Below are 12,222 nucleotides of genomic sequence, written 5' to 3' on the forward strand. Positions count from 1 at the left end.
AGTGTATCTTAAAACATGGTCAATGAAATCACATATGAATCATCAAGAGGATTTCAAGAGGCCTCAATCCATGAGGACTATAAGAAAACAGAGTCCTTGATGTAAAAATGGCAGGGCAATGTAGTGGCAAAAAGAGTTTGCATTAAAGTTCCTGTCTACAAGCAGGCAACTGTTGATGTACAGAGTTCCAACAATGAGACACAAGATGCACAGGTTTACAAGGTGGTAAAAAGCCAGCAGAGAGCTAATCCTCAAAGTTCCTGTCCTTAAGCAGGCAACTATGGATATGAGAAACTCTTGAAATCCTTTTGGTGATTCATATGTGATTTCATTGACCATGTTTTAAAGAGACTCCGTAACAAAAATTACATCCGGTTTTTTATCATCCTACAAGTTCCAAAAGCTATTCTAATGTGTTCTGGCTTACTGCAGCACGTTCTACTATCACCATCTCTGTAATAAATCAACTTATCTCTCTCTTGTCAGACTTGTCAGCCTGTGTCTGGAATGCTGCCAATTTCTTCAGTGTTGTGGTTCTGTGATGTATCTTCCCCCTCCCGGCCCCTCTCTGCACACTGCCTGTGAATTATTTAGATTAGGGCAGCTTCTCTCCTCTCTCTTATCTTTTACAAGCTGGATAAATCCTCCTCTGAGCTGGCTGGGCTTTCACATACTGAGGAATTACATACAGACAGAGCTGTCTGCACTCTGCAGGAAGAAACAGCATGACACTTCAGTGGAAGATAGCTGCAGGGGGAAAGAAACACACAAATGATCTCTTGAGATTCAAAAGGAAGGGTGTATACAGCCTGCTTGTGTATGGATGTATTTTCTATGTGTGGACATACTGTACATCAACCTACTTCCTGTTTTGGTGGCCATTTTGTTTGTTTATAAACAAACTTTTAAAAACTGTTTTTAACCACTTTTAATGCGGCGAGGAGCGGCAAAATTGTGACAGAGAGTAATAGTAGATGTCCCCTAATGTACTGGTATGTTTACTTTTGTGCGATTTTAACAATACAGATTCTCTTTAAGATACACTATGCTGATACTATGCTAAAAAAAAGTAATAATATTATTGAAGCATTATAACATCTTTTTCCCTTAGCCCCCCAGATACTCAGACCTTCAAATTGTATGCTATATATATATTTTAATGTATACTAATAAACAAGTATTTTTTAGTCAATATGTAATATTTTGTATTTTCTGACTCATTGAGGTATGATTTGGGTGCAGATGGGTTCTGCTTTCTGTTCTCAATCATAATGTAAACCAGGCTTTAAGGACTCACAGGGCCAAAAAAAAATGCAGTTTTACTTACCTGGGTCTTCTACCAGCCCCTAGAATTCATTTGGGTCCCTCGGTGCAGCTCAGATCCTCTCCAGGGTCCTGCTGGCAGCCTATAAGGATCGTTGACCCCCAGTGGCGCCTTCTGCGCAGGCATGTGCAAGCACCATGTGCGTACGAGCCAATGTCATTGGGAGGCACAGTACGTTCCCAATGCCGTGAGCGTGTATGTGTTCGCATGCGCAGAAGACTTACGACTGCCAGGGGGACCTCGGAGAGGATTGGAGTTGTGCTGGGGGACCCAAATGACTTCTAGAGGCCGGAAGAAGCACCAGGTAAGTAAAGGTGCATTTTTTTCTGGCCTCGTGAGTCCTTTAACTACCTTTACAAAATGGAGGAACTGAATGCACAGTTATTAGAACATTCCTTTCAGTTTGAAAAAGACAGGCGGCTGTGGATACATTTCCTTCTTATTGCATATTCTTAGGGATTGTATTATTACCATATGTTATATGCTTTTTCTAGGAGGTATGTGTTAAAGTGCAGCTGAGCTGAGAGGGATATGGCTGACATATTTATTTCCTTTTAGGTCCTGTTCACAATGGTCAGTTGTGTTGCAGGATAATTCTGCATGTCAACTCACTGCCCATACAATCCTATGGGCCTGTTCACAGTAACTGGTCATATTATTCTAACTTGCTGCATACAGGCTTTGTATTGAAGTCTATGTCCAGTCTCCATTGCAGTTCACAATCATCATAATGCGCAAGTTATGCAACTGACCACTGTGAACCTAGCCAAAAAGTTTTAGCGGTAGACCTTCAACAAACATGTAGATCAGATGTTTGACTGAAGTGTGATTGCATTAGCCACAGGTGTGTGATTCAGACACTGCTGAAGCATGAAAGATGAGCAGGGTGCCAGGCAACTGGTATTGTTTAAAAGGAAATAAATATGGCAGCCTCCATATCCCTCTCAAGTCAGTTGTCCTTTAATTAGCACTTTAAGGCTCGGTTTACAGTAGAACGTTGGTTTGTGTTGCAATGTTAAAGTCAAAGCACAACACTATAACGCAATAAAAAAGTTGCAGTGCGCCTTAATGCTGTGTTACCATAGAATACAGGCAATGAAAAGTATCTTTCCCTGTATCTGTTAACGTTTGCGTTTAGAGGTAACGCACTGCAGCAGTGCGTTACCATAACGCAACATTTACAACGCGACTTTAACGTCCCATAACCTTAACATTGCAGTACAGTAACCTGCGTCATCAGACTTTATTAATGCAGGACAATCACGTTCTACTGTGACTGTAGCCTCCAACTCATGCTGCTTGCATCAATATACTGTATCTCTGGATTCTTTTATTTTTGTTTGTTTTACATTTCTCAATTACAGTAACTTTTAATAAATGCATGAAGTCAGTTATGAGCAGCGTTCTTGCTAATAAACCAAACGAATAAATCCACTCCGAGGGTTTGCAGCCAGGGTCTCAGCAGTGATTCTAGCACCTTCACCACTTGTGTCCCCCTCCCTGCCAGTTGGCAACTCACCGCAGTGGCGAGCCCAGTAGGCCCACAGATCGCTTGTGGGGTATAGGCCACCCCTTGCCTCTCATTGTCAGCAAGATCGCTACTCATGCTTGACTCCTACTCTATTGCAGTTTGTATTTCAGCTAAAAGTGTGAGCTCCACTGGACAGTCTCTAAATATGGCTATTGTTATACAACATTTGATTATGTTGCATTCTTGGCATTAGTTGTTATACAACGTGTTTACATTGTAACATTGTATGTTAGCCCAGAGCATTAGGTTCTGTGAACTGTATAGTCTGATGTTTTGCAGAATGTACTGTAGCACTGTATGGCTATTTCTATGGTGGATAAGTGAGCACTGATTAACAATTTGTATTAAAAATTGCATGTTCTTCTTAAAATAATACTATAAATAAGCATGACCTTTTTTTTTAAAGTTCAAAATTAACCATTTACCTGAAATGCATCTTTTGAATTTGGCTTCTCCAATCTCCATTCTGTGTTGACTATTGAGTTTGTTTTCTTAAAGCGTAAATGTCAGCCAGACTGCTCTGTGTTTATTATGCATTCTTCAACCTGACCTTGCATTGCAAGCATTCCATATAATCTTACATTTTTCTGCTGTAATAAATCGTATCTCAGTCAGCCTGGCTCTGTTTGGTTCATTGCTGACCAGAAGGAAGCTTGGTATCTCCCCACCCACATTGCTGCTCCTCACTGATTGGATGAGGGCAGCTCAGTGTGAAGCTGCTGAGATCTGTGCTGTGCTCACATGTGTTTACAAAGCAAGCTAGATATGACAGTGCAGTTTCTAGGAGAAAAAAAGAGTAAGGAAGGAAATTACATCAGGATTGGCTTCAGTCAGAGGCAGTAAAAATGGAAAATGCCTTTTTCTCTTGATTTAATATATAAAATTCACTAAAATCAAAACGTGGCAGTACAGTACATATGTAAGTAGAACATGTATTTATCTACTTATATATGTGTTTTTTTCCTGGGCTAGTATGGCTGTCCCTGCCACTTTAAATTACTCCTGAACCGTGTCCAGAAAGATGACTTACCTGGGACTTCTTCCTTCCTCTGCATAGCAACAGAACACATCACCTTCAGGCTAGTGACCCGACTGTAGAGCCTCAGCCCTGCAATGTCACCTGAGGGATTGAGTACCAATCACTGCCGCACTACATGCTTGTATGTGTATGAGGCTTTAGGGTTTGTTTGTTTACTCCATATGTGTAGGAGGAGTTACAGTGCCACCTGCTGTATTCAGCTAATTACTCATGCAGGAGGAGGAGTTTTATCGGGTACTCTGTACTTTTAAAGAGTACACCAAAGAAGTACTGATTTAACGGTTATGAAAAAATGCAATTTTTGACATAACTGGCTTCAAAATGCAAATTGAAATAGAAAATAATTTCTAATAACATTAAAGTATATTGTATATATGTTAAAGCACTTTATGAAGTGAATGTAGAATTTTCATTTCAAATGTAACAATGACATTTTAGCTAAGCTGCAGTATGTTTGCATTAGTAGTTACTGTTCACTGATATTACTTGTCTGTGCTTATTCTTTGGACAGTGCTTTTATTTAGAAATCATTAGAGATTTTTTATTCTCCTAGCAGAATTTCTCCTGCAGGAGTGTTTATGGAGAGGCACATGATCAGTTTGTCATGTGATTGATTTTTACTGCTCTTCTTGATTGGCTGATTGATATTGAATCCTCTGATTGGCTGGTTGCAATGATGTAATCATACCTCAGGTTGTGCAGGCTAATTATAACCAGCCAGTCATGGAAGTACAAATAAATCACCTGATAAGTTACATATTTAGTTTCCCATTACTTTTCTCTACAGGAGAACATCTGGGAGATTCTGCCATCTGTGAATGCCACTGAACTCTGTGTGTGTTCTTCTCTTGTAGGAGTAGAAGGCATTATAGAAGCATACTCTGCCTGCTTGCCTCACATACGCTTCTATGGACCAACCAACTTCTCTCCAATAATTAACCACGTGGCACGATTTGCGGCGCAGGCAACAACACAAGACGCTGCAGCAGTAAGTGCATGTCAAGGGAGAAAAGTCTTCACTTTACCTAGGCATCTGCAGATGGTATTACACTAGCTGAAACTGACAGACCCAATGCCAGCCAGGCCTCTTGCAAAGGCTGGAGGGAGGTGTGTCTAACAATATCCCAATGTATCACCCTCCCAATGTACCACACTCTATATTCATTTCACCTGCTTTGCTTTCCTCACCTTGCTCAGCTTCTCATGAACTGTTAGCTCTCCTGAAATCTCTCTCTCCCCCAGCAGCTCAAAAACCTCACAAACATTTAAATCCCATTCCCATTTGCTCACTCTCTCCCTCCTCCTCTTACTTGCAGCTGGTGATATATCACCTAACCCTGGGCCACAGCCTGCTGCCAGAAAAGCAACACCCCTCACAGCCCTCTGTCCACTAATAGCCTCAACATCCATCCTCACCCCAACCTTATTTCCATCCATCCCACCCACAAACAAACACATGCTTCCCCCTACCCTGCGGTCTCTGGAATGCCAGATCTGTCTGCAATAACCTTACAGTGGTCCATGGCCTCTTCCTCTCCAAAGCCCTCACCTTCCTCACACCTGTTCATGCACTTCCATTACTGTAGACCCATCCTATGGATCTGAGTAAACTCTTGTGTGAGCTTGACTTGCCTAATCTCCATGCTCCCATCCAGTGACTGACTAAGCATTACCTTGTACTTATACTGTGCTGCGTGATGTGGTTTCCATGCATTCCTGTATTGTCTTATAGCTGTATGTCACCCCTAAATATTGTCTGCAACCTTAAATAATGTCCAGCGCTGAATATGTTGGCACTTTATAAACACAATAAATAAATATCAATTACCTCATGTCCTTCCCAAGAGCTCAACACTGAAATTCTCCCTCTCTTGGAATCAAAGCCTAGGCCTCCCGTGGTGCACAGTGGTCACCTCCTTAGCTGGTCAGCTATCAGCACATGGAGAAGTGAATGCATAACCTAGTGTTTCTCAAACCTGTCCTCCTGACTCCCCAATGGTGCATATTTTGCAGGCAACCTCACCTATGCAGAAGTGGGGTAATTAGTGTCTCAGCTGCATGGAATCCACCTAGCTGAGACACTAATTACCCCGCCTGTGCATAGCTGAGGCTGCCTGCAAAACAGCCACGAGGACAGGTTTAAAAAATACTGGCATAACCCCTTACAAAGTATACTTTCAGGCACCTCTTGGGTGCCACTTGCTAAGTCACATTGTGGGCCTCCCACCTTGGGCCTGCAACTGGAATATCTGTGACAATTATGATGGGGTTGTTGCTTCATTAGAATTCATAATATATCAGTATTTATAAAAATCTCATTAAAGGAAAACAGAGATGAATAATAATTAAAGAGGAACTGTCGCGGAAATCTTAAAATTTAAAACACATACAAATAAGAAATACGTTTTCTTCCTGTGTAAAATGAGCCATAAATTACTTCTCTCCTATGTTGCTGTCACTTACAGTAGGTAGTAGAAATCTGACATTACCAATCTTCATGGGGGATTCGCAGCATGGCCTTTATTCTTTATAAAGACATTCCCTGAAAATGAGTAATACAAAGATGCTGGCCAGCCTTCCTGCTCGCTGCACACTATTTTGGCAGTTGGACGAAGCAACTGCCAATCACTAAGTGCTTTTAAAAATAAAGAAAACCCTGAGAACCCCCTATGAGAAGATGGACTATCTGTCAGTAATGTCAGATTTCTACTACTTACTGTAAGTGACAGCAACATAGGAGAAAAGTAATTTATGGATCATTTTACTCTGGGGGAAATGCACTTCTTATTTGTATGTGTTTTCAATTTTAAGATTTTCGCGACAGTTCCTCGTTAACCATTATTTGTCTCTGGTACACTTTAACTGATTCACCGGACATGGACACTGAGATACACATAGATATGGAACTGTCAATCTGGCACAAAACAAATATACATTTCAGACCAATGATCATAAAACTGATTGGGAGGAAACCAGAATGCCCGGAGGAAACCCAAGCAGACAAGGGGAGAGCATACAATCTACAGTTTCAGTTTATTTGACTCAGAATGCCCAATAATGATACCTAATAGGTTATCACAAATATCTAATTACAATTAATAAACAAGCTATTGTTTTTCCCCCTTTATCACATACAAGATGCTAATCTTATTTTGGGCACATAGGATTTTTCAGGGGAAACCAGACACACATACTGTTCACAATAAGGATATATAGTAATTCTTGAGTCAGGTCATCTAATAGTCAATTAAAGGGACTCCGAGCAGTGCAGAAACTATGGAAAGATGCATATCATTTTGAAGCTCTCTTTCTCCTCTTTCCAACGACACATAAACCGCCGCCCTACGCCTTTTAGTTTTGGTTAATTTCTTTTGCCGCGATTTCGAACGCGAAAACAGCGAAAACTAAAAGGCGTAGGGCGGCGGTTTATATATTGTTGGAATCAGGAGAAAGAGAGCTTCAAAATGGTATGCATCTTTCCATAGTTTCTGCACTGCTCGGAGTCTTTTTAAAAATAAAGTTTGTTAGAAAATTCAACTTTAAAAGCAATAATACATACAAAAAAAGATGATTGCTTGTGTAGCCATCACAATATAGTAGGTTACATACAATTTTAACATTATTCCATATTGCTTTCAATTACTTCCTTGTACCGGAAGCTCTAAAAAGAGTATTTTCCCGATATGGGACCCTCACCACACAGCACAAGGAGGGATCACATTAGGATGCATTATATCTGTATTTATATTTTTCTAAAATTAGTAGCTATAAATTGGCCGAGATATAGCTCATTTCTCGATGCGTTTCGTGGACATAACCAATTGTATGATTAACTTCTTTAGGAGTCACAGGTACTTCCCGGCTCAGGGAACAGGCACAGTTTTACTGTTGGCTGATATCCCATATGCTAGTAAACAGGTGTATATATACATATCTTAATCTTCTTCTATGTCAAGTTCCCACAGTATGTGGTTATCATTTCAAAGTAAGACAATTACTGTATTTTTTGAACTATAATCTATGTCAGGGACTCCCTGTAATGTGCCCATGCACACCGGGGGACAAACGGAGGACACCAGGACACAAAGGGGCATAGAGGAGGAGGCATAAGGAGGACAGAGGGGGACACAAGGGGGGCAGAGGAGGACACAGGGGGACAGAGGAGGACACAGGGGGACACAAGGGGGGCAGAGGAGGACACAGGGGGACACAGGAGGGCACAAGGGGGGCAGAGGAGGACAGAGGGGGACACAGGAGGGCACAAGGGGGGCAGAGGAGGACACAGGGGGACAGAGGAGGACACAGGGGGACACAAGAGGAAGAAGGGGGCATGAGGTACAAAGGGGGCATAATCCACAAGATGCCCCTTCACCATGGATGCACCAGGTTTAGTATATATATATTTTCCCCTGGTTTTTGTCCTCTAAACCTAGGTGCGTCTTGTGTAAATTACCAACATAGGGCAAGCACCAGTCACAAATCATCAAGCTTCAATAATCAAATCTATATGAACTATGTGTGCAGAAGGGGAATGTACAGAACTGCAACAAACCAAATTAAAGACTTATCCCCACAGAGACCGCACCACAAAGGGTTGAACAAAGTAACAAAAGCTTTATTGTATAACAATTAGGTTCCAACAATAAAATCAATTAAAATGAAAAATCCAGGATGACACACCATTATAATAAATAACCATGATATATAAATATACATACAATCATGAATGAGCTTCCAAACTGTAATAAATCTTAAATACCAACTCCATAAATTCAGCAAGCTAAAGTGCTAGTGCTATTATCACACCCAAATTGTTATCTTAGCTGGCGCCGTCCAGCCTCCTCATCACCTCTCCACGCTGGTTCCTCCTGCTATCCTTTTCACTTCTCACTATTCACATCTTTCACTGGGTCTCCTTTTCTTTCCTTTTTTTAACCATTTGAGGTTCTTACAGCAATCATTTTAGGGGGGACTCTAGTAATAGCACTAGCACTTTAGCTTACTGAATTTATGGGGTTGGTATCCAAGATTTATTACAGTTTGGAAGTTCATTCATGAGTGTATGTATATTTATATATCATGGTTATTTATTATAATGGTGTGTCATCCTGGATTTTTCATTTTAATTGATTTTATTGTTGGAACCTAATTGTTATACAATAAAGCTTTTGTTACTTTGTTCAACCCTTTGTGGTGCGGTCTCTGTGGGGATAAGTCTTTAATTTGGTTTGTTAGGTGCATCTTGTGGTCAGGAGTGTCTTATAGTCCGGAAAATATGGGTAATTGCTTGTATATAGGATAAAGATCAGGGAAAGCAGCTGGTCCTGCCTGGACGCATGGTCTGGTGGAACCTCGTGAAGTGGAGGTTTCAGGGTGCTAGATTTCAGTTTATATTTGGTTATCAATGATAGTCGGAAAATATCTTGTTGCACTCTAAATATCCCAGCTTCTACCATACAGCACATCGCTCTGCAGCTGTGCTGTCGCTATAAGAATAGTGCAGAGACTGGCTGCAGGGACTTTGTAGTTGTTAGATATTAAACTGTTACATCTGTGTGAATAATGAAAATGCATTGAATGAAATGTGACATCATGAGCTCCTGTCTGTCAGATTGGAATCTTGCATGGCTGCTGATGGCGATCTGATGGAATCACCGACCTCTGTGTGTTTTGTTTTCCAGCAATATTTCATCCTTCTGATCATAACAGATGGTGTCATCAGTGATATGGATGAAACCCGACATGCCATTGTACAAGCCTCTAAGCTGCCCATGTCCATCATCATTATTGGGGTGGGGAATGCTGACTTTTCTGCCATGGAGTTTCTGGATGGAGATAACAGAATGCTCAGGTCTCATACTGGAGAGGAGGCATCGCGGGACATTGTACAGTTTGTCCCTTTCCGGGACTTTCGTAATGTAAGTCGAGCAGATCAGTTGTTAAAGGGGATTGTAAGCCACAAAGTCAATCCCATTTACCCACTGCTTTGTGTTTATTATGTAGTCTACATCCTGACCTTACATTGCAAGCATTCCAATATAATCATACATGTTTCTGCTGTAATGAATCGTATCTCAGTCAGCCTGGCTCTGTTCTGCTACATTGCCAAGGAGAGGGAAGCTTGTTATCTACCCTTCCACATTCCTGCTCCACACTGATTGGCTGAGGGCAGTTCAGTGTGACATGAGGCTGAGAAGGGAAATACACCTCACCCCTCTGCAGAAGCTGCTGAAATATGATGTATGCTGTGCTCACATGTTTACGAAGCAAGCTAGAAATGACAGTGCAGTTTCTAGTAGAGAAAAAAAGAGTAAGGTAGGAAATGACGTCAGCATTGGTTTCAGTCAGGGGCAGTAAAGATGGAAAATGCCTGGAACAGTTTTCTTTTTATTTACTGTATAATATTCACTGAAATCAAAACGTGGACAGTACAATGCATATGTTATGTAAGTAGAATAAGTATTTATCTACTTATATATGTGAGTTTTTTCCCTGGGATAGTATGGCTGTCCCCGCTGCTTTAATGTATCAGAATAAGGAAGGATCCGTGTCACTCGCTCAGTGCTCTGTACTTGTTGCAACAACAAAATGCTGAGCCCAGGGTAAAGGTAGCCACACATTAGGAGACCGCCACCAGATGTGGCAGAAAGATCGATCCCTCTCTTATCGAAATGTGATCAGAGAGGGATCTATTCCTTCCACACACTGCATATAGATTTTCAATAGAGTTAAGCATGAAGCATTTGAACCACAGTGTTGCACTGTTGGTTGTGAATCTACCGCCACTCCTGCCCCGCCTCCAATCGATGGAGATGTTCTTTCTTTTCTGATTGGTTATTACAATTACAATTGATTTGACATGTTGGGGCATAGATTTCTGCGAAATTCTGTAAATGTACCTTAAAGAGGAACTGTAACATAAAAAGATCCCCTGGGGGGTACTCACCTCGGGTGGGGGAAGCCTCCGGATCCTAATGAGGCTTCCCACGCCGTCCTCCATCCGTCAGGGGTCTCGCTGCAGCCCTCCGTGGAGTCCGGGCAGCGGTGACGTCATTATTTACCTTCCTGGCTCCTGCGCAGGCGCTCTAACGGCTGTCGGCTCCGAACTACACGGAAATACCCGATCGCCGTCGGGTCCGCTCTACTGCGCAGGCGCAAGTTTCCTGCGCCTGCGCAGTAGAGCGGACCCGAATGAGATCGGGTATTTCCGTGTAGTTTGGAATGGAAAGCAGCCACAGCGCCCCCGCTGGAGCCAGCAAAGGTAAATATTGAAATGACAGTCGGCACAGTCGCCGGCTGTTCGGAGGGCTGCGGAGAGACCCCCGTGGGACAGAGGACGGCGTGGGAAGCCTCATTAGGATCCGGAGGCTTCCCCCACCCGAGGTGAGTACCCCCCAGGGGATCTTTTGAATGTTACAGAGTCTCTTTAAAGAGAACCTGATAGGAGTTAAAATAAAAAAAGTATACATAAGTGGGGCTTCCTCCAGCCCCCCCTCAGGCTGATTGGTCCCTCGCCGTTTTCCCACACCACCTGGATCTTCCGCTAGGCAGCCCGGTAACTCCGCCATTCGGCTCCAGTCAGCCTTTGGTGTACAGAGATAGTTAATGATATACCAATAATTTCAACGTCTATGCAAATTTCATGCAGGTTGGAATTGGGCCAATCAAATTTAACAGGAAGTACATTGAGTTGGCCCAACTCAAAGCTACATAAAATTTGCATCTCGTTGACTATCTTTGTTGATTTGAAATGCATAAAAATGGGGAGGTGTGGGAACTGGTGACTGCTATTACCTGTGTGCTGCAGAAAGCACTGCCACATGTATTGTCAATGCTAATTCACATTCTCTGTCACTCCTCAGGCTCCTAAGGAAACTCTGGCCAAAGCTGTCCTTGCAGAACTTCCCCAGCAAGTGGTGGATTACTTCAAGAACCACAACCTGCCTCCCATCAAGGCTGAAGCAGTATAACGGTCAGGATGTGCAGCCTCAGTACAGAATGAAACCAGCAATCTGTCTCAGCAGTGTGAATATGTATATGGGGTGGCCAGCTATGGACATCCTTCTGTGTATTATTAAAGCCATCATATTCTTTTTACTTTCTCTGCATATATAATGCCAGAGGTCACTGTGACAATCCGAGACTGCACCAAGCTCTGGCAAGGGTTGCTGCTATTCTTACCATGACAATCTACAGGAGTCCTGTGACTTCCAGGTACTCAGCTCCCCTTCATCAGGGCGGCCATTTCCTGAGGTAGATCTTCTGCTTGTGTATTACTGGGTCATTTATGGTGATTATTGAAACAAACCTACAGAAGGCCTACTCTGG

General features: G+C 42.3%; 1 protein-coding gene across 2 annotated transcripts in view; it reads left to right on the forward strand.

The window, feature by feature from the left end:
• CPNE2 (copine 2) overlaps window positions 1-11,991 on the forward strand; it is a 215,659-nt gene extending 203,668 nt beyond the window's left edge. For both annotated transcript variants that reach the window (XM_068260756.1, XM_068260755.1), the window contains exons 14-16: window positions 4,749-4,882; window positions 9,576-9,812; window positions 11,757-11,991. In XM_068260756.1, the coding sequence (XP_068116857.1) occupies window positions 4,749-4,882; window positions 9,576-9,812; window positions 11,757-11,864 (479 nt within the window). In that variant the 3' untranslated portion in view covers window positions 11,865-11,991. The remainder of the gene's footprint in view (window positions 1-4,748; window positions 4,883-9,575; window positions 9,813-11,756) is intronic.
• The last annotated feature ends 231 nt before the right edge of the window (window positions 11,992-12,222 follow it).

The sequence above is a fragment of the Hyperolius riggenbachi genome, chromosome 11 (genome assembly GCF_040937935.1).
Source record: "Hyperolius riggenbachi isolate aHypRig1 chromosome 11, aHypRig1.pri, whole genome shotgun sequence".
NCBI classification, from domain to species: domain Eukaryota; kingdom Metazoa; phylum Chordata; class Amphibia; order Anura; family Hyperoliidae; genus Hyperolius; species Hyperolius riggenbachi.